The sequence below is a fragment of the Oratosquilla oratoria genome, chromosome 2 (genome assembly GCF_046742065.1).
Source record: "Oratosquilla oratoria isolate Oo_2021 chromosome 2, ASM4674206v1, whole genome shotgun sequence".
NCBI lineage: Eukaryota > Metazoa > Arthropoda > Malacostraca > Stomatopoda > Squillidae > Oratosquilla > Oratosquilla oratoria.
Window position 1 is genome coordinate 89,873,213 of NC_134778.1, and position 27,500 is coordinate 89,900,712.

A 27,500-nucleotide genomic window follows, 5' to 3' on the forward strand; every position below is an offset into this window, starting at 1 on the left:
CAGTTACCTCAAGAGCATTGAACATGAATTGCATTCTTAACAGAAAGAGAATATTATATGACATGTATGATGAATCATATCATATAACAATGGATATCGAATGAAATTTATACGTTGTCATAACCTAAATTATATAATTCATCCTGTTTTCAGTTTCATGTTATCTAGTCATAATTTTGTTTTCAAAATATGTGGAGCACTGAAGTGAGTTTTAACAAGAGTGGCTTGTAGGCCCTCCTTATCTCAGGATGTTTGATTCAGTGCATCTTGAGGTGCTCTTGAATCTGCGGGTCAGTGGGATTCCCGCAAGAATTGTTGACCTGATGCCACTGGATGGCATTTCCCATTATTTTCATCAAATCAACCAATTTGCAGCAACGACCATAATTTTTTCTTCTATTTATACTCAATAGATTTTTTCATTATTATTCAAACGCATCACTACACCTCTTAAAAAGAAAAAATGCAAAAAATTGCTCACGTGACCAAAATGATGGAGATATATTGAGCCAGCGTCCACACATACTGAGCTGATAAGTGACAAGCTGGACGAAACGATTTTCCTGATGCGTGCAGATTCATATAATCATAATGATTAGTTATAATAATAATAAAAAATCATATCACAGTGCATCGTCCAGTTTGTCACAAGATGGCGACTTAACTGGACACGAATGAAGACATTAAACTATCCCATGAAGAAAATTAATCAAATGAACATATTTCTTGTGAGACGGGCGTATTCAAATGACCATTGTGACTGACCTACACTGAGTGCAGTGCTAGTGACCTATGACCAGCCTCGGCAAATTACTCGGGTCAGGGAGTCTCAACCTTATTGGCCGTGTTACAAGACTTATCCCCCGGCTTTGTTCATCAGTATGATGGGCTTGAATACCTTTCTCTTCTGCATGTCTAACTCCCTCTCTCTCTCTCTCTCTCATTCTCTCGCTCTCTCTCTCTCTCTCTCTCTCTCTATATATATATATATATATATATATATATATATATAGATATATACTGTAGATATATATATATATATATATATATATATATATACATACATACATACATCCAGGAGGTGCCAGGATAAGAGGGAGGGAGGAGAGTGGAGGGGAGTGGAATATATAGGAAATGGAATGGGTGGAAGTGGTTTCTATGCCTTTTTCTTTTTGGCTACCCCCCCGTGTAGGGAGAAAAAGCCTTTGGTATATGTATGTATGTATATACATATATACGTGTGTGTGTGTGATTCACCATGGTCTTGGATCACGTGTTGGGCCCGTGATCGTCTGCTATTTCCCTTCCGGAAGAAAGCTCAGAGCTCATATATGACCGATCTATGAGTACACACACCCAACTCCCTGCCCACGAGTGTAAGTGTGTGTGTGTGTGTGTGTGTGTGTGTGTGTGTGTGTGTGTGTGTGTGTGTGTGTGTGTGTGTGTGTGTGTGTGTGTGTGTGTGTGTGTGTGTGTGTGTGTGTGTGTGTGTGTGTGTGTGTGTGTACATATATTTACATATCTTTCTATCTATCTATTTAAATATCTTTCCATCTACCCATATATCTGTTTATCTATAACATATCTATATTTCCATCTATCTACCTATCTATCAAATTAGCTATATTCCTTTCCTAAATATCATTACACCATCCCCACATCTATGATAACATGAACCTCAATTTCAATCGACAGAGGAATCTGAGACCAATATTCTCGCCGCGCCTAACGTGTGTGATCATGTTTATTGTTGAGATCACTTCCACGATACGTGTTATTTCATCCCAGTGTGTGAACGGAGTGAAGGAGTAAGATGCTCCAACAGGTTTTTGTCGTCCAGTCATCGAGGTCATGGTGGAAAGGAAGGAGCTGTTGTCATAGTGACAGGGAATTATGAAAAGGCAGATGAGCAAAAGAGTTGAAAGGAATATATGATAGATGTGTGCGAAAAGAGAGAGAGAGAGAGAGAGAGAGAGAGAGAGAGAGAGAGAGAGAGAGAGAGAGAGAGAAAGAGAGAAGCAGATAAAGAGATTCCCCTGATCAGGTATACTTTTTTCTCTCCAGTCACTTTAATTACTTCATGACGACAATAGTTTCTTCAACAAAGACGCCCTATTTCTTTTCTGAAAAAAAAAAATATATATCGCTTCTTATTTATGTGGTAATTTTTTTAAGTAATAGAAATGCTTCCATTAGAATTAGAGATACGGTGAGAGTGACAAATTGTCAACATTTTCTGATATTCTCGCCATTTTTGGCAAGATGGTGAGACAGAATAGAATGTGCATCCTTTGTTTCAGTCCGATTTTAAAACTTAGTGATAATCAATCTCAACTTATCACATTCCGTTTATATAAATAAAACAAATGTTTATCTTGACTATTATGCTATATCTTGGTTCATAATTCTCAGATTTTACTGGGCTACAGCTCTTACGAGGTAAAGGAAAAATAAGAAACGTAATTCAATTTTTTCAGTTAATTTCATCCACGAAATGCAAACTAAAATCAGCAAATAGTTTATTTTCCGTTGTCTGATTCACAGATTTTATAAAATTGTACATCTCACAAAGCAGAGGAAAAACTAAATCTGGAGAAAAAATGAATGAAATGTGTGAAATGCAAACCAAAAACAGTATAACGACGTAGAACATATTTGATCGTTTGGACAATGAGTACAGAAGTAAATAAGTAAACGAATATGTAAATGAATAAACAAATGAATAAATAGATAAATGAATAAATAAGTAAATAGATAGATAAATAAACGAACAGAAAATTAATAAACATGTGTACAAATAAATTAATTTATATTTGAATTGATTAATACATAAATAGATAGTTGACCAAAGAAACAAACATTCTTTAATTTCTACCGACCCACGGTATGCGTGTCGATCCAGTCTTCCCACTTTCACTTTCACTCGAAGGCACCTCACCCTTGATAACACCTTTTATAATACCGCTTACCAACTCATTAAAATGCAGCCTCCTCTTTAACGATATTGCTCTGGGACGCAGAAGATTCTATTCAGTTCAGAGAGACCCTTTCTAACGTGTTAGAAACAATCTAGATTTACTCATTGATGCACAGCGTCCATTGTATCGACTTTTTCTGGCTGGCGACATGAAGATCAGTAAAATAGGTTATGTTCAGCTGAAAATGAGACCATAGGAATAAAAGAACATAGGACTGGTGGAGACTGCAAGAGACCATAAGGCCTACACTAGGTAATTCCATTTCCACTAGCCCCTCTCATCCCCATCCATAAAATTATCACTAAGTTCATTTCATTTGTTAACCACTGTACTGCTAAACCAGTTTTTGCCTATTTCCTTAGTAAATCTAAATTTGTCTAATTCAAATTCATTACTACGAGACCTTCCCTGCTGTTTGAATATGATGACCTTGTTTGCATCATCCTTGTTAAAGCCCTGGATCCATCTGAATACTTCTATTAGATCACCCCGCACTCTCCGTCTTCCATAGAGTGAAGTTAAGGTGCCTAAGCCTGTTTCCGTGCGGTAAATCTCTGAGCCCACGTGTTAAAGGGATTAATCCCACAGACGAGCGTCGATTTTTCTAAATCTCTCTATAAGAACTGTTGCCTTTTATTCCTCCCATATTGGGTGGTACTTTTCCATTCAATGTGGATGCTGTCAGGCGTTTTTATTCATCTCCGTGCCACACAACCACCCATCGTTAGCGAAGGAGATGGGTGTCGTTTACTTTGCAAGAAACTTTCGTAATGGCCTCTTTGTTATGGAGACTGACCTCAATGTATTACATCAACACCACCACTACCGTCAACACTACCACTACCACCAACGCCATAACACTACCACCATCATCACCATCACCAATACCACCACCATAAGCTCTACCACTATCTCCTCTACTGCACCAAAATCACCCACCACCACCAACACCACCAATACCATAAATACTATCATCATAAGCACTGCTATCGTCACCACCACCACGATCACGACCAATGCAATCACAATTTCCACCATCGCCGCCACCACCACCCCCACCGCCACCTTCACGCCAAGGTCTCTCGAAATGTCAAAGGCGAATACTGACGCTACAGTTTCCGCTGTTATAAACACTTCCATGCTGTCCCGCATTGCCTAGATGTCAGCGTAACCTGCGAGGGCCCAGCTCAGACCAGGGTCGGATTCTCAGCTAAATATAACCTTCTGGCGTGTGCCGCAATAAGAAATACAGAACACCCAAACGGCTGAGATAGATTCCGACCATGCGCTCGCCGTTGACACTGCCAGCGCCTTTGTTAGACCTCGGCCGGGTTTCCCTCAGCTGAATAAAATAACCTGGTGACAGACAGATACGTAGGTGTCGGCCGCAAGCTCCACAAAAATCCAGTTCTTTGTTGCATATAGGGATTCCCTCGGCTGGGGAGCTCTACAAGAAACTGTAGACGTGTTTTTGTGAGCCTTGTGTGATCCGAACCGGATTGGACTTTGCGTCATCTGTTGTGTTCGTTTGACCACGAGGCTTTAGCTATAAAATTTTTCCTATGTGGTTTACCCAAACATCAAACAAATGTTTACACACACACACACACACACACACACACACACACACACACACACACACACACACACACACACACACATATATATATATATATATATATATATATATATATATATATATACATATATATACATATATTTATATTATATATATATTCTATATACTGTATATACATATATATGTATATATACATATATATATATATATATATGTGTGTGTGTGTGTGTGTGTGTGTGTGTGTGTGTGTGTGTGTGTGTGTGTGTGTGTGTGTGTGTGTGTGTGTGTGTGTGTGTGTGTGTGTGTGTGTGTGCGTGCGTGTGTGTCGCAGCGATACAAAAAGTAACGCCTCAGTAAGTGAGAGTGACATGTCAATTTGAGCATTGTTAAGAATATTGCATCAGAAATGAGAAATATCATATTTTGCCGAGGTGTCTGCTATCATCCGTTTAAGGTAATCTGACTCAAGCCCCTCCTACTCATTATCATTAGGCTGAAAATAACACATTTATGTTTTTGTTGCATTTCTATATTTGCACAGTGGCATGCATGAGAAGGAATACAGAGATTATCAATTCCGTTGACATCATTACAACCAATCAGGAATAAGGGATTTGTGATTTCGTATAGGTTGAAACCGTCTCCACCAATCAGGATGCAGATCACTACAGCAAAGCGAAAGAGGGCGCTTTTGGTGCACACACCCTCCGTACAGCCTAGAGCTACGGTTACACCAGTGAACAGAATGGCTGGATTCCAAAGATTCAGGTCCAAGGTTGGAGTGTAACCGTAGCTTTAAGCTACAGTTACACTCCAACATTGGATGATTGGACGAAATATAATTGAATCGTTGGAATCCAACCATTCCGATGACTAGTTTAACCGTAGCTTTACCAGGCCGGACGAAGGCACCACGGTGAGACACGAAGGTGGTGTCTTTCCCTAAGGACTAAACCGATGGTCTTGCAGTAAACTCAAAAGATGAACTCTTTCTAGTCCAAATAGAACTACATAACTACCTACACACCCCAAACCCCGACAATAAGAAACAATGATAAAAATAAGGTAATAAAGTTTTGTCGATACATAGTGGTTAAGATTCCTTCACCTTTTACTTGGTCACGTGAGCCTAAAGCAGAATAAGATTATTTAGCATTACCCCGATCGGTGGCTAGATTGAGCTAATTTTTATCCTTAAACGGGTAAAGCATACCATCAGAGCTTAATAGAATCGTACGTTAGGAACCATTTACCAAATGGGTCGTCTTTCCCAGGATTTTTCCGTAAATACCAAGGTTCTTATAGTGGTGCAATTTTGTTATATTGTGACTCCCGTTGTGTATCTAAATCGACGTATCACTGTATCAATGCCAAAAGGCAATTGCATTCAGTTGAGGAAATCCCACGAGGATATGGCACCCCAGCGACGCTATGAATTTTATTGTTCCCTCTTGATGGGGTTGGATTCCTCTTAAAGGATCCGAATCATTTAAAAGTAACCCAACCATCTTAAGAGGGATCTAACCTCATTAGAAAGGATCCAAACCCCTTAAGATGGCTTATCTTAGAGAGCACTTCCTTCCCTCCCTCCCCTTCCACCCTTCCCTTCCCCTCCCACCACTTCCTGTGCACATAACCTACAAAGAAGCTCTTGAACAATGCAAGGAGAGTGAATGGCGAAGGAGGAGAAGGAGGAAGAGGAATAGATGTAGGTGATGGAGGAGTAGGAGGAGGTAGAGGAGGAGTAATGTGTTGAAAAAGTAAGGCTATGGTGATTGTATTTCTATTGTAACAGTGCCTTATAATATTATCAGTCACATTCTTTTATAGACACATTATTTTATAGTCACATCAAAATGTGACTAGACATCATAAGGTCGTTAGTCTTTAAATGTATTAATGAGATGTATCTACGTTATGATATGACTAAAATTATGACCATGACTTGGTTAAAAATTCTGTCCGTATTACTGAAAATGTTAGTCGACATGACGTCATGGTCTGTGACGTCACTCATAAGACATGTTCACATGCCCTTGAATACGTATGGGTTTTGAACAAAACTAACAAGAATTTTAGGGGATGGTGGTGCATAAGATAAAAAATTTGACTATCTCACTCAACCTGTATGTTTGCTGTTGGCCTACAAGCGACTTTATTCAGTTAAGGGGGCGACCCTTGTATTGTGAGGGATTAATCCAAACGTGCCCAGGGTTCAAACTCACTTTCATAAAATATTCTGTTGTTAGCGAAAACAATCATGTGTTGTCACAGAATTGGAAAGGCTCGAGGCGCTTGATAAAGCTGAATGTTCTCGTATCTCACAGTCTATTCACCTAACCAAAGTGAAGATTTTCTTCCCTATTATGCTAATATTTGGTTTGTAGTTAACAGATTTGATTAATTTATATTTATCTTTAATTCCCATTTTTTGTTCTTCAAAGAGAGTGTGATCCTATAGAATTTGATTATTACAAACCTAATATTAGCATCGTCGTCAAGAAAATCCAAAACTCGTTCTGGTAAATGGAGCATGCACAGTCGGTGCGCGGGTGTCGCGATGTGGCCGCGATGTGGCCGCGATACCGTGCTTGGTGCGGAAGGGAAAAAGTGGTCCGGGGATTTTGAAGGGCGTGGTCGCCTAAAGGGCAGTATGTGCCTTTTTGACAGTGTATGCCTGTGTGTGTGCATGTGTGTGTGTGTGTGTGTGTGTGTGTGTGTGTGTGTGTGTGTGTGTGTGTGTGTGTGTGTGTGTGTGTGTGTGTGTGTGTGTGTGTGTGTGTGTGTGTGTGTGTGTGTGTGTGTGTGTGTGATTAATTTGTTTTACTTAATGCGAAGGCGGTTGATATAAATCTTTCACTTCTAATTTTAGAACATAATATGTAGTATAAGCATGATGGTTCTTCGGGAGGGTCTTGGGGAAAAATGGACACATACATATACGTATACTACAAGGCCTTTTCCTTCTTATACGTTGGTTGTCTGAGTCAGAACCTACGCCCAGCCCTCCTCAAGTAAACAAAGACAAGAATCTCAGTGATAGTTCCAGCATTTCCTAATTTCTCTGGGACCTTTGATTAGATCAGTTTAGGTTAGGTTAGATTAATGTATTTTTTTTTTTAGGAAAAGACAGATTAAAAAAAACGCCCTACAGACGGCAATGGTGATGGAAAGTGGCGTACTTTTCACATAGCGACACTGATACTGTAATTCTAATTAATGATATACTCGTAGTCTTCTTAATTTATCTTTACCTTGAACTAGATGCTCCTTCGATTCAGTGCTCATTCTATAACACATTACACTATTGTCAGTTTGCGTGTATATATGGAAGCTAGTTTTCACCAAATTAGTGTCACAGAAATTAACCAGTCTCTGTTTGTCTATGTTTCTTCTCCGCTCAACTCACGCTGTAATTTGCCTTCTTCTTTTGCTCTTGGTGGTGAAAAGCCTACGCAAAAAAGGCGCTTAGCTTCGGCCGAAGCCATCACCTTTGCCCTATTATGTGTTTGGACTGTTGGGGTAGGTAATTAACAGTCCCTGCTTAGGATCGGAGAGGAGTGCGAGGTTCGTACTTACAACTAAGCGATTGCGAGACCAGCACGCTACAGATTACACCACAAACGCTCGCTTGGTATAGGGTGCCCTTTCAACGTCTACATGGTCAACCAGCTTGATGTTCACTAGAAAGTGACTAAGCAAAATATACTCAATTCATTGGTGGTCACATTCAAACCATGAACGAATGGGTTTACACAAATCACACCCCCAGAGGGGCTGATGTTATGCTCCCCAGTCATCACAAGAGAGAGGGAGAGAGAGAGAGAGAGAGAGAGAGAGAGAGAGAGAAGGTGTGTGTGTGTGTGTGTGTGTGTGTGTGTGTGTGTGTGTGTGTGTGTGTGTGTGTGTGTGTGTGTGTGTGTGTGTGTGTGTGTGTGTGTGTGTGTGTGTGTTTGTGTGTGTTTGTGTGTGTGTGTGTGAGTGTGCAAGTGCGTGCTTTATACATAGAAATGCATATATTCCACCACGCCTTTGTTAAAGAAAAAAAATCGTTACCGTACTTCAACAAGGCGGTCAATGAGCCATTGGTCTAAAAGCTGCAGCGTCACATCGAGGCATATGCGTTGTAACGCTTCAGTGGTCAGAGCCGCAATAACATATTTCTTTAGTGTCCTTCATTGTTTAGATCACAAATACCCGATCGCAACTGATTAAAAAGAGGTAAAAAGAAAAAGAAGTCGAACGCCTTCCGCGCATGACCGCAGTGCTACTTTGCGCCACTGCCACTTTTCCACCTAAACGCGAGACAAATTCTACTTCACACATTTAACACACCTGGGCTTTTTCAACACCGTGGTCCACTGTGCTGGTGTGCCATGGCAAGCGTCAGGCGATTTTATTATTCACCTGAGAGTCGTATCTCGTCCTAAATGGTATTTCGACAAATCAAAACCTCGTTCAAGATTAGTCCGACGGTATTCAGTAATCGGCTGGAGGTGCTGCCAGCCAAATCTATACCAGATTATTAACACATAAGAACATAAGAATGGAGGAGGCTGCAAGAGACCATAAGGCCTACACTAGGCAGTTCCATGTCTCTTACTACATTTCATCCCTATTTATAAAGTTATCTTCACTTGAAACAACCAATTATTTCAGAGTTTATTATGTGGTTACTAAGTCTATTCCGTTCGTTAAGAACTCTGCAAACCAGTTCTTGCCTATTTCATTTTTTCCTCGGACCTCTGAAGATTCGCATGAGCTTCCAAAGAGGACCTTAGACCAAAATTTAGCATCAGTTGGCGGATGCCAAGGGGGATATACGCCAAGGGTCTAGTTACATACAGAAAGTTAAGAAAACGGCTTAAGTTGGGAAACAATCAGCAAAGTTGAGAACCAATGCGTTAGTTAAATATCTATCCAGCACCAACACCACATATCCAAAACCCCACCAATCATATAGCACGCACAAACACACACACACATACGCATACACACACACACACACACACACACACACACACACACACACACACACACACACACACACACACACACACACACACACACACACACACACACACACACACACACACACACACGGACACCTTCCAACTACAAGCAACAACAAATATTTGACCTTTCCGCTCGGCCTCTCCTTCAAGGTCGACTCCAAAGAAATTCGACCCTGACACTTGGACGCAGAGGACTTGTAACGGGTGCATTGGCGGATAAAGGATCTACCTTATGACTCCGCATATGCCTTGTTTCCCTCATCGGTAACTTCCCCTTTCTGAAGGCCACCGCCAACTTTGTCCACGATGACCATTAACGCCAGATAACTTCATCGAATATATACTTTAGCGTTCTAGGTCGGATCGGCTGCCAATATATTTTTTTTTTTTTTTTTTTGACGTAGTAGTGAATAGATATGTGTCAGGCATTTCTTGCAAAACTTTAGCTTCTTTTGAAACTGCTGGAGTGTATCTGGTGTATTGCAGGACATTAGTCAAAGTTATTTAAATGCTATGTGACCATGAGTAATTTTGAAGCCTCTAGCGATAATTCACAAATGTATTTCAGTAAAACAGTTACAAAAATACTAGGACTATCAAAAAAATGTGAAGGACACGCATATTTCATTAATGACTAGGCATTGAATATTTTGAATATATATATATATATATATATATATATATATATATATATATATATATATATATATATATATATATACATATTTGTGAGTGTGTGTGTGTGTGTGTGTGTGTGTGTGTGTGTGTGTGTGTGTGTGTGTGTGTGTGTGTGTGTGTGTGTGTGTATGTGTGTGTGTGTGTGTGTGTGTGCGTGTGCGTGTGTGTGTGTGTGTGTGTGTGTGTGTGTGTGTGTGTGTGTGTGTGTGTGTGCGTGTGTGTGTGTTTGTGTGTGTGTGTTTGTTTTCCGTGGAGGCGGCCTCCCTCCACCGGAAGAACTGATGACTGATTTCCTTAAATCGTGGAAATGGTATAGGATACCCTCCATATGAAGGAAAACCCAGATATTTAATGGACGTAGGAGTAATTGCGATATTGCAAGGGCGTAAAGTGGGCCCTACACGATCAATATTATTGCGCACTGTTCCGTATTGTACAATATTATTGACGGTGTAGGGATGGTATTGAAGAATGACACGATATATTGAAGACGTCAAATGTACAGGCCAAACACGTATGCCTCTTCAATACCACCTCTACACCGTCAATGATATTGTACAATACGGAATATTCCGCAATAACATTGATCATGTAGTGGCTGGTGGAGATGTCGAGGGAGGCGACCTGAACAGCGAAGTGGGATGCGGGAGAGGGTATCGGAGGCGGCGATGTGAGCTCCACTAAGAACATTTCTGAAAATTCACCAAACTCAGGTATATTTCGAGCCCGTATGCACTAGGTATTAAAGCATATTCTATACTCTCTCACTAGAGGAAATAAAAGTTGAGTGAGCGCGCGCGTGCGTGTGTGTGTGTAGTGAATTAGTGTTTCTGATCTCCACTGACCAGATTTCTTTCTTGTCCACAGGTACAATCAGGTGTGCGGTGGGATGCATCCCTTCAGCCACTGTTGCTGGTGCTCCTTCTCTCCCCGATCTGTTTGGGGTTGCCACAGTTGAGTGTCGAAGACGTAAGCTATGAGAGCTACGGCATAGGCAGGCCTATCTCCCGGAACCCGGGAGGCGTCAGCAGCGTATCGGTCTGGAATAATCGAAATGACCAAGATAGCAGAGAATCAAAGACCTTGTCGTCGCTGGTCTCGCATCACTTCGGAGGAGGCGCCCGTGTCGATCATGATCACAGTGTGGAGACCCATAGCGCAGAAGTCGCGAGTGTCGAGACACCCAGCAGGCACTACCAGAGGCCCGCAGCTAAACAGCAAGTGGCCTTCCCCCCTGCTCTCCCAACCTTCTCCGTGACAAGAGAATCCATCGAGACGTCTTCACGATTGGACCACGACGACGACGACGACAACGACTTCGATGATCTCTTCGATTTCGACGATGATGATGACGACGACGACGACGACGATCTGATCGTGACCTTCGGCCGTCGCTACAATCCAATGGGGAAGTCAGCCTCTAGAGCTCCCCTCTTCATCCCGCCCCCAGCAACGCCTCCGGCGCAGCCTTTACCCCCACCCACTTTCAACAACCCCTTCATCTATACACCTCGCCACAGTTCAGTCGAAGCGGACGACTTCGACGATGACTTCGACGACGACGACGACGACGACTTCGACGAAATCCGTTTTGTTCCCAACGTCGGCCTCGTCAGGGGGATCATACAGCTGGAGGACCCCGACACGGATGAAGAGCGCCTCATGTACGTCGACAACGTCCTCTCCGATCGGTACAACTTCATCGACGGGCAAGGCAGTACCCGCTGGGGATACAAACTCGAGAACCAATACCAGCATGGCGTTGTTCACAAGAACGGCAACATGGAGGGTGGATACGGGTGGACCGCGCCCTCTGGGCAGCAAATCTCGATCAAGTACATAGCTGACGAGGGCGGCTACCGGGTGGTCTCCTCTCTCGGGATCCACCCACAGGACGAGAACGCCGTGGCCATCGCCAAGAACAACCACCTGGACGCCACGCGGCAGCAGATCGATTTCATTAACTCGTTCCGAGGGATGAGTTCACACGAGAGCGGGGAAGATGATGTCACATTCTTCGCGAACGTTCCTACCGGTCCCGGCTATGCAGGGGGAGCTGGAATGGCTGGAGCAGGAGGAGCTGGAATGGCTGGAGCAGGAGCAGGAGCAGGAGCAGGATTCGGAGGAGCAGGTGGCGCAGGAGCAGGTGGCTTCGGTGCAGGAGCAGGAGGACCAGGTGGCGCAGGAGCAAGTGGTGCAGGAGCAGGACCTGGAGCAGCAGGTGGCGCAGGGGCAGGATTTGGAGTACCAGGTGGCGCAGGAGCAGGATTCGGAGCAGGTGGACCAGGTGGTGTAGGAGCAGGTGGCGCAGGAGCAGGATTTGGAGCAGGTGGCGCAGGAGCAGGATTTGGAGCAGGTGGCGCAGGAGCAGGATTTGGAGCAGGTGGACCAGGTGGTTTCGGCCCAGGAGGAGCGGCAGGAGGTGCAGCAGGCGGCATGGGAGGAGTTCCACCCTTCGGCGACGACGTCACCTTCATGGTCAACATGCCTGGTCCGGGAGGTGCTGGCGCCGGAGGTCTTGGTGCCGGAGGTCTTGGTGTCGGAGGAAGCCAACCAGGAGGAGCAGCCCAAGGAGGATCATCCTTTGGAGTTCCCCTACCCCCTCCAGGAGCAACCGGAGCAGGAGGTAATGGTCAAGGAGCAGGAGGTGCCGGGGGTCCTGGGGCAGGGTTCGGAGGTTTTCCGTCAGGTGGTGGTCAAGGAGGAGTAGGAGGAGCTGGGGACGCAGGGTTGGGATTTGGAGGCTCTCAGCCAGGTGATGGTCAGGGTGGAGCAGGTTTCGGTGTACCTCTTCCTCCTCCCGGCTCGGTTGGGCCCGGTAGTACTGGAGGAGCCGCAGGAACTGAAGGTGCTTTCCCTGGTGGTTCTTCTCCCGGTGGTTTTGGCCCAGGAGTAGGAGCCGGGGACGCAGGGTTGGGATTTGGAGGCTCTCAGCCAGGTGACAGCCAGGGAGGAGCAGGTTTCGGAGTACCTCTTCCTCCTCCTGGCTCAGCTGGACCCGGTAGTACTGGAGGAGCCTCAGGAGCCGGTTTTGGAGGTGATGCCGGTTTCGGTGGAGCCGGTTCTACCCCCGGTGGTTTTGGAGGCGACGCTGGCTTTGGCGCAGGATCTCCTGGTGCTGGTGGGGAACCCTTCCCAGGATCCTCAAATGTTATCCCGACGGGATTAGATGGAGCAGGAGACTTTGGAGTAGCTCTTCCTCCTCCAACCACCGGAGGAACGGGTGGAGCTGGCTTTGTCGGTGCTGGAGATAATGGATTTGGTGCAGCCGGTACTGGAGGAACCGGTGACTTTGGTGTTGGCGGATTCGGAGATAGTGGGTTTGGAGCTGGAGGGGCTGGTGGACTAGGTGGCGGCTTTGGCGGAAGCGCAGCAGGAGACGCTGCTGGAGGAAGCTTCGGGGTCCCTTTACCTGATTCTCCCACAGGTGGAGCTGCAGGAGCAGGAGACCTCGGAGGATTCGGAGCCGGTGCATTCCCATCAGGAGGAGGGGATCTAGGAGGAGTGGGTGCTACTGGGGGCGCTGGAAGCTCTGGCGGATTTGGTATTGATACAGCCGGAGGAAGCGCAGCAGCAGGAGGCGCCTCCGGAGGAGACTTCGGGGTCCCCTTACCTGATCCTGGTTTAGGCGGAGGTGCAGGGGACTTCGGAGGATTCGGAGGTGGAGCAGCCGGTGCTGGAGGCGCTTCTGCTGGTGGGGATGCTGGATTTGGTGGATTTGGAGGAAGTGCCGGAGGCGACGCTGGACTTGGAGGCGGCTTTGGCAGCACAGGAAGCGGTGTTGGTGGAGATAGTGGGTTCGGAGGTGGTGCTGGTGGATTTGGAGCGGGGGCTTTTCCTGGAGGAGATAATCTAGGAGGCTTTGGAGGCGGCGGAGTCGATCTGTTCGGAGGAAGTGCTGCAGATGCTGGTGGTAGCACTGGTGGAGTTGGAGGTGCTGACGCAGGTGGGTTTGGAGGTGGTGGAGTTGATCTGTTTGGTGGCAGTCCCGGAGGTGATGCTACAGGTGGTTTTGGTGGTTTTGGAGGCAGTGACACTGGTGCCGCAGGAAGTGGTGGCGTTGATCTATTTGGTGGCAGTGCCGGAGGAAGCGCAGGTGGAGCTGCAGGAGGTGACACTGGTGGATTTGGAGGTGTCGGGGTTGATCTCTTCGGTGGCAGTGCTGGAGGTGATACCGGCTTTGGAGGTGGATCTACAGGAAGCAGTGCAGCTGGTGGATTTGGAGCGGGATCTTTTCCTGGAGGAGATGATCTAGGAGGCTTTGGAGGCGGCGGAGTTGACCTGTTTGGCGGAAACACAGCAGATACTGGAGGCGGCGCTGGAATCGGAGGTGCATCCGGTGATGCTGGTGGATTTGGAGGCGGCGGAGTTGATCTCTTCGGTGGCAGTCCAGGAGGAGACGCTGCAGGCGGTTTTGGTGGTTTTGGAGGTGGTGACACTGGTGCAGCAGGAGGCGCAGCCGGTGATGCTGGTGGATTTGGAGGCGGCGGAGTTGATCTCTTCGGTGGCAGTCCAGGAGGAGACGCTGCAGGCGGTTTTGGTGGTTTTGGAGGTGGTGACACTGGTGCAGCAGGAGGCGCAGCCGGTGATGCTGGTGGATTTGGAGGTGGCGGAGTTGATCTATTCGGTGGCAGTCCAGGAGGAGACGCTGCAGGTGGTTTTGGAGGTTTTGGAGGCGGTGACATTGGTACAGCAGGAGGCGCAGCCGGTGATGCTGGTGGATTTGGAGGTGGCGGAGTTGATCTATTCGGTGGCAGTCCAGGAGATGCTGCAGGCGGTTTTGGAGGTTTCGGAGGCAGTGACACTGGTGCCGCAGGAGGCGCAGCCGGTGATGCTGGTGGATTTGGAGGTGGCGGAGTTGATCTATTTGGTGGCAGTCCAGGAGGAGACGCTGCAGGTGGTTTTGGAGGTTTTGGAGGCGGTGACACTGGTGCCGCAGGAGGCGTAGGTGGTGACGCTGGTGGATTTGGTGGCGGTGGAGTTGATCTCTTCGGTGGCAGTCCTGGAGGTGATGCTGCAGGCGGTTTCGGTGGTTTTGGAGGCGGTGACGCAGGGGCAGCAGCAGGAGGCGCAGCCGGTGACGCTGGTGGATTTGGTGGCGGCGGAGTTAATCTCTTCGGTGGCAGTCCAGGAGGTGATCCTGCAGGCGGTTTCGGTGGTTTTGGAGGCGGTGACGCAGGGACAGCAGCAGGAGGCGCAGATAGTGGATTTGGAGGTGGTGCCGGTGATGCTGGTGGATTCGGGGTTGGTGCCTTTCCTGGGGGAGCTGATACAAGTGGTCTAGGAGGATTCGGAGGAAGCGATGGTGCTGGCAGTTCTGGCGGTTTTGGCGGCCTTGGAGGTGGTGACGCCGGAGGACCTGGAGGCTTCGGAAGTGGTGCATTCCCAGGAGGCGACACGGGAGACCTCGGAAACTTCGGCGTCCCACTCACACCAACCTCTGGTGCTGGGTCTGGAGGTCTTGGTTCCACGGGAGGAGGAGCCTTTGGTGGCGCTCCATTCCCGACGGACGCCGAGAACGGCGCTGGATTCCCTTCAGGAGGAGGCGGGAATACTTTGGGTGGAGCATTCCCTCCTGATGAGCCCACATTCTTTGTGAATGTAGGACAAGGTGGCTCAGCCACAGGGGGAGCGGATGTGTCGATATCTTCTCAAGGAAGCGCGGGAGGAGGAGCAGGAGGAGGTGGAGGAGGAGGAGGGAGTCAAAGTGGAGACGGGTCACTAGTGGGCTCTGCCACAACGCAGGGAGGCCTCAACTTTGATAGCTTTCCGTTTTTTGAGTTAGGCCCACCTAGATCAGTTTCAGACTCGATCTTAGGTGGGCCATTTTCAATGACCAACCCTAAGGGCACCACGACGACTGCACCAGAATATTCATCTTCTTTGGATACTTCTGGCTCCTCTGAATATGATGACTCTTCAAAAAAACAACCCGATACTCCCCCTTCATATTCCATTACATCACGAAAAATTTCAATCAGCTCAGCAAATCCGATACAAAAGAGCCCCATGTCGGAATCACCTTCATCGCAAAAGAACCACAGAAACGCCAAAATCAACATCAATTCTCTGGAAGATTCAAGTAGTGAGGAAACGGACATTGTATTTGGAATAATCACACCCCCAGTGCAAATTCCTTCCCATCTAACAGAAAACCTTCATCCATTTTTGTTACCTCCTGAGTGCAAAGATTCGCAGCCATCTGAGACGCTTCCAGAAACTGTGTCACAGCACTCGCCAACATCACCAAACCAACCAAGAGACCCTTGCCTTCTTAATGGTAAAACTCATCCCCCCTTTGTTCCAGATAAAATCAAAACAGATCAGACTGTCAAGGGCGATCCAGCTGTAACGCCTATGACTCCAGGGACCTTCACGCCTACCAGTGACCCAGTTGGACAACTCGGTGATAATGAGGCATCATTACCGAGAGATACTCTCCCAGAGACGGCTGATGGACAAATTCCTGAACGCTGCCTTCTCATAGGAAAACTTCATCTTTCTCTTGTACCAGCAGAATGTTTGCAATATACTCAGAGCATTAATGAAATAAAGTCTCCTGACCAACATCCCCAGGGGGTTGAATCGCCTCCTTCTACTGCTGATGAGATTAGAGAACGTTGTCTATTGATTGGGAAACTGCATCCATCATTAGTACCAGAAGAATGCAAAACAGACCCTCCATCAGCTCCACATGATATTCCAAGTCTTCGAGAACAAGATTTATCACCTTTATCACCAGGAGAGGCAAGCAATCTACCCGGAGGAACGCCACCTTCTTCTGAAGACACAGGCATCATCCTAGGAATATTTGATGATGTATCAGAAGGAGCAAATAGTTTTCCCGGGGGAACACCAACTCCTGAAGACACAAGCTTATCAAGTGGAATAAGTGGTCTTCCTGTAGGGACACCCCCTTCTCCTGAAGAGACAGGCGCCTTTCCAAGAGGATCTGATGTCTTATCAGGGGGAATAGGTGGTCTTTCCGGAGAAACATCTTTTCCTGGAGACTCAGGTGGCTTTCCAGAAGAACCTAATGATATATCAGAGGGAACAGGCAATCTTTCCGGAGGAACATCTCCCTTTCCTGGAGACACAGACGCCTTTCCAGGACTTCATGACCTATCAGGAGGAACAGCTATTTTTTCCGTAGGACCACCTCCTCTTCCTGAAAACATAGGCGCCTTTCCAGGGGGATCCGATGATTTATTCGGAGGAACAGGTGATTTTCTCGAAGAAACACCTATTTCTGACAACACAGGTGCCTTTTCAGGACCTGACGACTCATCAGATAGAGTAGGAGGTCTTTCTGGAGGAACACCATTTCCTGGAGGCACAGGGATCCTTCCAGAAGGATCTGATGACTTATCAGAAGGGACAGGTGAATTTTCCGGAGGAACACTTATTCCTGAGGACACGGGCGCCTTTCCAGGACCTGATGACTTATCAGGAAGTATAGGGGATCTTTCTGGAGGAGCACCTTCTCCTGGACAAACGGGCGTCTTTCTAGAACCTGATGATTTATCAGAAGGAATAGGTAGTTTTTCTGGAGGAACGCCTCCCATCCCTGGACGTACAGACGTCTTTCTAGGAGGACCCGATGGCTTATCAGAGGGAACAGGTGATTTTTCCGGAGGAACACCTCTTATACCTGAGGGCACGGGTGTCTTTCCAGGAGGATCTGATCACATATCAGGTGGAATAGGAGGACTTCCCGGAGTAACAACTTTTCTTGGAGACACAAACGTCTCCTCAGGACCTGATGACTTATTGGAAGGAACAGGTGGTCTTTCCGGAGGAACACCACTTATTCCAGGAGGTGCTTTTCTAGGAGGACCTGATGACTTACCAGGAGTAGTTGGTCTTTCTGGAGAAACACCTTTTTCTGGAGACACCTTTCCAGAAGGATCTGATGACTTATCAGGAGGAATAACTGATGTTCCTGGAGGTTTACCGGGTGAACAAAGTTTTACTTCAACAAACACTGATTTTTCTTCCAATGGAGATGAATCCTTCTTTGGAGGACAAGAACTATTCACTGAAATTCCTGGTTTCATTCTCGAGGGGCAGGCTCTTATCCCTGGTGGACGAGAACCCCCTGTCCAAGAAGAAGGGGTCCCCCTTGAAAATACACATACAACATCAATAGGACAAGATCCTTCCTTTACCTTAGCCAATCCTGTCTCCGATGAGCAGCTTCCCCTCCTTGGAGCCCCAGGTTCCTTCCTGGAAGGACAAGTACAGGAATCTTTAACAAGAGAACCTCACCCTTTTCAAGGAATGGATGAGTTGAACGGACAACTTGTACACAACCAAGATATCAGTCAGTTTTCTCCAAGCCCGCAACCATCTGCCGGTAGACCTAACTCCCGCCTAGAGCATGCACACGAAGACCAACCTGTGGGACAAATACCATTCAAAGATTCCTTTTCTATTGGACAAGACAGACCAGATTCCTCACCAGATGAGCGTTCTTCATTTCGTGAAGGACAAAATGCCTTCCCTGGAGAACACAGTGTCTCTCTAAGTGAACAAAGTTCTTTTCCAAATGAAGACCCTCTTTCGACCACACACAGCTTAACCAATGACGATACAATCATACCAGACTCACTGCTTGAAAATAAAGACAACTTTAGTGATCAAAATGTTAATCAACTTCCAAGCAAGGAAACTGCCTCCGTAAACAACCAAAATTTACCACTGGAAGAGAAAATTTTGTCCCCAGACCATCGATTACCTTCATCTCAAACAGAAATCGTGGGGAATTCTCAGGGCTCTAATTTCCCCCCCATTTTCAATGACGCAATTCCAGCTTCTGTTCCCGTCCAAAGCGTATTCCAGGGTGAAGGTGACCGAGGCAATAATCCTCCCTTTTACCTGTTCGGTGAAGATCCAAGATTTACCATTAGATCGCAGCTGCAAGAAGATATTCTAAAAGAAGGCCAGGTCCCTTTCCCGGATATTCCGACAACGGGAATAGAAGAGCCTAGTATTGGATTCCACCCCGCATTTCCAATCCACCATCACAATATTCCCGTCCAAGGATTTTTAAATCCAAGGTCTCATTCCTCTTTTCTGAGTCAAGAATCGCCATTTTTAACCCAATCAATCCCTTTCGGTAGTCCTGGACTACAGCCTAATAACCCATTTCCTTTACAAGATGGGGACCACTTTTTAATACCTAACCAAAGGTTTCAGGACCGAAGTTTTATACCTTTTGGTGGAAATGCTGGTCATCTTTTCCCTGCCACTCCAGGGCAAGACTTCAGTAGCTTTAGTTCAGGTGTTGCCCCGGTCTCTCAGACTTCCCCGGTCTTCCTTGGCTCCTCCTTCGAAGCCCCAAGTGCCTTCCGAGGATCTGTGGGTTCCTTTGTAGAAAAACAGCCAAACCTTCCAAGACATTTTGATACCTTCTCGAAGAAATCTTCCAGAGTAGATGGTCAAGTAGGTAAATCGATTGAGAAGACATCCGAAACTCCAGAGCAGTCTGCCTCTGTACCCATTAGCCCTGAAGATGCTTCCAAGCCGTCTGTCGACTCAATTACCGAAAGTTCCCAAGGAACAACGTAACTCTTCCTACAAATCTTCTTGTCTTATACGTTTCTCTTGTGGGTTGATAGTTTCAGTGATAGGGCTTATTCACTTTCACACTTCGCCAGTGTGCAACCTTTCCTGGCTAATGGGGGTGGCATTGCGCATATAGGCCTTCATCTACCAAAATGCAATTTATGTGCTGTGCTGCTTAATCAGAGTACAGAGTCCCATGCTTGCTGTAGCGATGATATACAATAGTATTCTAATCGTAGTTGTGGTCTATGATCCTACAAAGTTGATAGTCTATTGGACAATCAATATAATGTGATATAATATTAGAAACCAGCCGAGCGTCTGCAGTATTACATATTGCTTCTCTGTACATACAGGCCTTTATCATTTTATCCCTTTACATTTCAAACCTAAATTATTCCTTTGACTAAATTCTACAACATTGGTTTAGTAAGTGTGTATGATATTTTCCTCTAAAAAAAAATACCATTTTAAAGGAGAGTGCATAGGTTAAGTTTTTTTTTCATATTGGTTAATATAGTCCCGTTTGCTTATAGTAACTATTTATCACAACTTTAGGTGTATAGAAAAATCAGAGTGAGGTGAAGTGTCTAAGACAGGAAAATTAGATGAAGGAATCATGGGAAACGAAAACTAGAATCATATCAAGACTAGTTGAGATATCTAGAATGATAAGAAAAATTAGTTCTAACACGTGAAAAATAAATAAAGAAATTTTGGATAACAAAAATACTTATAATCATATCAAAACTAGTTGAGATACATAGAACGATTAGAGTGACGAGGACTGTCTAAGACAGGAAACATGAATAAAAAAAATCTTGGATAAAGAAAATATAGAACCACATTATGTTTAGTTAACTTTTGGAGAATGATTGGGGGGAGGGGTGGATTAGATGAGGGGATCCTGGGAAAGGAATAAGGTAGAATTAGACTAAGACTAGTCGAGGAACTAGGCAATATCCCCTGCTATCACCCATGAAGGGCTGACTCGCCCTTCCTTCTTCCACCTGCCTTGATGTCTTGATTTAGAAAAAGAACCTTGGGGTGGGTGGGTGGGTGGGTGTCTCAGAAGTCTGTTCTGTTCGTCGAAGACTGTAACCGAATCTCCGTAGTAATAAAAATAATAAAACGACGAACTGTTTCTTTTCTCCAACCATCGTTTCCAGCAGTCCATCACCCGACACCATTCAGAGATTTTAACTCTATCTAGCGACATATTTTCTTCCAGAAATGATTTCCAGCACTGAAAGAGAACGGTGAGTGTGCCTTGAGTGACCGATAAGTCCCAGAAAGTTTCGTTCGGTAAACGAAAGGACCGGAATACTATTCATTAGTGAACAAATCTCAGTGGGACCCGACTTCAAAACTCGCGAAGGTTGGGCCTGATTGTTAGTGTTCACTAGACTTTGTTTTGGGTAACGCCAGGCGGTTTTATTCAGCTGAAATTAGGTTTTCAGACTTAAGAATGAGCACTCCTATGTTCTAACCAACTTAGAAAACATTGTAAGATATTGAAGTTGATCTTACTGAGCAAATCTGTTCTTAATTAATGAAACTGCATCGACCGCTACTCGGCACATTGGTGCACAGTGGCAGAGTATGTTGTGACAAATACCAGACTGTCTTAATCAGTTGAGGGTCACCTCCTATCCTGAAGATGATCATAAGTAGTCGCGACCTCAATCAGGCTGAGTTTTCGATCTTAACTGAATAAAATTGTCAAGTATTCGCCACAACCAACTCTCCAAGATTGACTCATGATAAATAGAAATTATCCAAGAATTTGTTTCGTTGTTGAGGATTTAATACATTCATATACAAAGTAGCTTAGTGATGATAAAATTTATATTTTGAAGGAAAAAAAATCCATTGTAGAAATTAAGAAATTTATATTTGCATGATTGTGAAATATCATGTGTTCACAAGAGGATGCCGTGCAGTCGTTAAAAGAAGTACCATAACAGGAATTTCTAAATCATCAAATAAAGTCAAGTTTGTGCCTTACACCGTAATATTTTTCAGAGAGCAAAAATGATCAAACTTGTAATTCACTTCTTTCATAGAAATTCCTTCCAGTCAGTGATTCAATGCTACTTTTATTTCCAACAAAATAGGTCAATTTTCTTTTTGTTTTTTGTTTCCTCTCTTCAGGTTCCATTTGTTCCTGTTATTACTAATTATTATTTCCAATAATTAAATGCATGTTATTAATTCGGTTTTCCTTCTGTATTACTATGCTCTTCCTCTATATCATAGGTTATTGTATTATTTTTTATCGTTTTCCAATCTGCCGTTATTGTTTATTGTCACAGAAATTTTCAAATTGCTTTGCGCGCTCCCTTCCCCCTTTACTGACAATGGATAGCTTTAATTCTGTGTAGATTTTTAACCTTTTCTTCTTTATTTCTCCGGTTTTGTTGTGATTATGTACTTGACATAGACATATGACAGGATTGCGCTGAGTTTTCAGCCTTATTTCTCGATCGATCCTGAGAATCCCTGTTGTATCCAACTTCCATTATGCATTTCTGTCTTTCTGCGGGCCTACTCTTATATTTGCTTTTCCCTTTTCTATTTATTTGTGCCATAGTTCCCCCCTTATTTTGAATAGATTATATTTTTTCTGTTGAGACAGAGGTTTTTTCATTGTGATGCTGTTTTCTTTACAGCAATGGATTATCATGAAGTTGCCCTCTCTTCCTCTGCATTTCGTGGACCCAGCATGAGTGTCCTGCATTGTATTGTTTTTTTCCTGCATGCAGCTCAGTTTTATTTATTACTATTAGCATAAGTATTTCCAAAAAAATAAATTATTTAATAAAGATGGATTGTTTTCATTATTGTTTTCTTCTTCTTATTCTTCTTTTATTTTGTATAATTTCTGCATGTGAGATTTTACAGCATCTTAATATTTCCCAGTAATTCATCATAACACTCAATTAACCTTGCTATACATTAATTAGCATCCCATTGTATTCTTCTGGTATTATTTCATCTGGTCTTGCTTTTTCGAACATCTAGTTTACTTGCAGCATATCTCACCTCTACATTTGTTATATATGTTTCTTACTAGCTCTGCCACATTTTGTATTTTGCATGTGAGAACATTGTGATTTTTAGCCATTCTGTTTTATATATCTTTTATTAGAGCTTTAGATTTTTCCGCAAATTCATAATCTGTCTTTACTTTATTTCTTTTTACCTATTTCTTTATTAGATAATTTGTTCGCTTACTTTATTTTACTTTGTTTAATATGATTTCATGTATTATCTAATTTGTTTGTTATTATTATGAGTAGTAGTAATCGTAGTAGTAGTAGTAGTAGTAGTAGTATTAGTAGTCGTAGTAGTAGTAGTAGTTGTTGTAGTAGTGGTAGTAGTTTCCATAGGGTGTTTCAGCATGTGTTTCTAATTCTTTCCTGGGTAATACTTTTTCCTTTCAATCGTCAGATTTTTTCTAGTCATTTTCTTTAGACTGCTGTTATGTGTTGCTTCAACATTTAATTTCCTTTGCTTTTACTTTTCTTTTTTCTGCATTTGAATATATTTCCTCTATTCTAATTCATTCTTTATTCTGTTGTCCGCAAAACTCAAAATAATTGTATCTTTCTTCAGTAAATTTAAATTTTTCTTTCTGTTCGCTGTTCCATTTTATTGTTCTCATTAGTTTATCGATATACTTTTTCATTGGGCACTGTTTTCTGATATTTCATTAACTTCTTCCACTTCTTTGATAAATTGCTATATATTTATTCTATTTCGTCTATACAGGTTTGCAGGTTTCTTTCGTCGATAAGATGAATTGGCTATTTCTTTATATTTCCTTGTCTTATTTCTATGATGTGTGTCTTTCGGTTTGGTTTCATTAAAATAATACTTTTGGTTTGACAATACATGCCATATATCTAATTGACATGAACATAATAGGTCACATATCTAACACAAGACTCGGCACAAGTGTTCAAAGATAACTTACATTTTATAAAGGTGCCGAATTATGAAGAAATATATATATATATATATATATATATATATATATATATATCCGTCATTATTTCTGAAAATTTAATTGTTTTGGGGAATGAAAATTAAGACTAGTAAAGGAAAAAAATTATAATAGAAATGCATGACTATCTTCAGGTTTTTCTTGTAATCAGAAAAAATCTTCAAATTAATTTTTTTAGATTATCGAGTAAACCAAAACAAGTTAAGTCAGCGGTGCGTCACTATCTAATGACGACATCCACAAAACAAATCGGTCAGATTTTAATTTAAGTAATTTTTGAGACACAACAGTGATAAGAATGTAACGGCCACCAAGAACTAACTGCCATGTGCAAATCCCATTCCTTTTGTTTATATAAATTCATTTAGTGTTGCCTGAATCATACGTCTATATATGTATATATATATAAGAAAAACTTACGGCCATGGATTCTCCCTTAAGACCCACGTCATAAACCTTGTCCAGCCTTCACATTCTGATCACTGTCCCGTCATTTCTTTGACCAATTTGATGGTGTATACAGGAAACACCCAAAATGAAAGAGAAACTATCCCAATATACATCATTTGATGCTGTAGTAGGAGCATCAGACATTGCGGGATTTGGGATTTACGCTGCTGGGAGAAGGAGGATTCGAGAAGGAGCGCAGTTGGAGAGGACAGACAAATAACATGAAATAAGGTAAGGCACCTGGGGTGGACTCTCCACTCGAAGAGAAACGAAATTACTGGGGGGTAAGTCTCATTCCATATACCAGTGGTTTTCAACCTTCTTCTTCCCTTTTCGTCATTTGTCAGAATGTAATTCCCCTCCCCACTTTACAAATGTATTTGGCTCAAAAGTTAAAGCGCCTGTTTTCATTCCAAAAATAACCTGTATTGTTAAAAAAAAAAAGTAGTTTCCTGTGGATTACATGGAAACAGTTTGGGTCTAAAAATCTATGGTCACAATTCCTCCCCTGAAAGACTAATTCCCCACCCACCCATACTTTAGTGTGAAAAGTCACAATGGTTGAGAACCCATGCTATATCCTTATGTCTATAAAACGACCATTAACCCTTTTTTCTACGGTGATGCTCCCTGAGTGTGTTAGTATTTTTGTCAGCCGTAACCAGTGCTTCTGTCCTTTGTGGACAATATCGCACCGAAGAGGTGGAGTCAACAGAGATGGTGGTCAAGGACAGATTTAAGGAAGACTGTAAAAGAACGGAGAGAGAGTAGAAGTTCATAGTGATCAGCATTTACTATGAGTCCCCAGACATAAAAGAATACTGTGTGACTCTGATCCGTAGGGATGTCACTGAAGTACCTGAAATATTGACTGCACGAAACGTGCTTCCTAAGTGACTCAAAACTTTCTAATTTTAGCCAGACTAAGTCTCCAGAAGGCGTCACGGTAATAAAGCGGTTAGGTGAAATACTTGATCAACTTCTGCAAAATACAAATCCATTCCTTTTTTTTTTTTACACGTGCTTTCTTATGCGTGTGTTTGTGTTTGTGTGTGTGTGTGTGTGTGTGTGTGAGAGAGAGAGAGAGAGAGAGAGAGAGAGAGTTTCCCTGATTGTATTTGTCTAATTGTAATATACAGGATACGTTAGTGGAATCCCGTCTCTGTAATTCCATCGATCAAACTTGGCTTTAGATCCGTTTACGTTTTTGAATGGACTATTTCCTTATCCAGATAACTCCACGGACAGATGCACCTGTTCGAAGAATTATATATTTTCTAGGTCCTTCAAACATCTTTTCCATAATAAGATATCTTCTTGGTCGGTTTTGTCATCTCCTTTAATAGACGCGAACGCAACAATCATGTCATCTCTCTCTTCCTTCTTTTAATGAAAGTAAATCAAGCTTTTCCAACTTTTCCTTATATGATCTGTCTGTTAGGCTGGGGACAATTTTTGGTGGATGTTCTTTGTATTTTAGTTTTTTATATTATCTCTCTGTGTGAGGACAACACCGGTGCTGCATATTCGAATCAAGGTCGGATCTGATTTCCTATGAGTGAAATGCCATTCTTTTTGTTATCAACACACTATATGACACTCTAAGACCCTGTTCACACTAGCGGTTTGAACCGTCCGAACTCCTCGGTGGTACCGCATAGTCAAGGGAAATTTTCCCTGTTGTGTGTGAACACCTCAATCAATTTATATTGTAACTGAACCGCTGTGACTGAAACCGTTGGTTTGAACAGGACCTAACAGTCTTGTTAATATGTTTTCCGATTGACAACTTTTCCATAACCAACATTGCCATGTCCTTCTCCTTGCTCACTTTAGTGATTGTTTCATTCCCCACTGACTAATTCAGTGTTATCCTCTTCACACTTTACCTTTTTTCTTACATTAAAGTTTACTCTTCAAACTTGGACCTAATCGTAAACCTACCCAGATCTTCCTGTAACAATTTACACCCCTCTTCATTTGTGTATCTTTCCGTTCATTCAATCGTGTCATTTATGGAAGTCATGAACACTGCGGGCGACAGTACTGATCCCTGTGGGACCCCACGAGTTACTCTTCTCTGTCCTTCTGCTCTTACGTAACGGTCTTCCAGGAAGCTTCAGAGGACAGTCTTCAAAGCCTTCTATTTGTCCCAGGTTTCACATTAGTCGTTTACAGGGTATTTTGACAAAGGTTTTATTCAACCATCTGTTGCACGTCGATTATACTGCAGTTACCTAATCGTATTGTAAAGGAAAAAAAAAACTACGCCATTGAATCCATCTCTGTCTCATTCGATCTCTTTTTTTTTTTTCTTTCTTTCTTTCTTTCTTTTTAGGTTATTTCGTAAGATGATGTTTCTGTGCAGGAAGTGGTTTTGATATCCAGTAGGCAAGACACTTTGTTTTCCATGACTTTATGCCACTCTCTTGTCCCAAATTTAAGAGCTTCTCACTCAAATTTGTCCACTTCTTTCAGTGATCTGAGTGCCCCAATCATATCACCTATTTTCTTTGTTCTTAAAAGGACAGTTCTAGTTTAGATTTTTTCTTAAACTGTCTCCTGGGCTGGTGACCATGACTCCTCACTTCACCGTGTTAATATTTGTATATTAGCATCTTGTAATCTTCAATTTCCGTATTTTGTCTGAAGATGTAATAGACGAAAGATCTTACCTTCTTCTGTTTAATTTCCTCCAGTGGTTCTTGCATATATATATATATATATATATATAGTATATATATATATATATATATATATATATATATATATATCTATATATATGTATATATATATGTATATATATACACACACACACACACACACACACACACACACACACATATATATATATATATATATATATATATACATATATATATATATATATAAAATATTCATTTAAACGGTCGAAAGTTGGGCAGCGCCAACACATATCAGAAACGGCTGCGAGTTTCTTGTCTTCTCTGTGGTGGGCTTTTGCCCCTGCCTATGCAGGAATAAACAGAAACGATTCACGGCTTGCAATGTGTGTTACACCTTCCTTGTTAATGACGAAACTAAGGAATAATGAGAAGAGTACGTTAACTTAATTCTTGCACTGCCACCTTGGTCGTATAAATATTTTGGATGCCGCCAGGTGATTTTATTTTATTTTGTTATTTCTATTTATCTATTTTATTATTATTATTATTATCTTAAGGAAAAATCCCCTACCACGGCGA

At 43.3% G+C, this 27,500-nt stretch overlaps 1 protein-coding gene across 1 annotated transcript in view; it reads left to right on the plus strand.

The window, feature by feature from the left end:
• LOC143041024 (uncharacterized) overlaps window positions 1-20,870 on the plus strand; it is a 43,080-nt gene extending 22,210 nt beyond the window's left edge. The window contains exon 2 of the mRNA XM_076212611.1: window positions 11,118-20,870. Within this exon, the coding sequence (XP_076068726.1) occupies window positions 11,118-19,820 (8,703 nt within the window). The 3' untranslated portion in view covers window positions 19,821-20,870. The remainder of the gene's footprint in view (window positions 1-11,117) is intronic.
• Window positions 20,871-27,500: the final 6,630 nt, after the last annotated feature.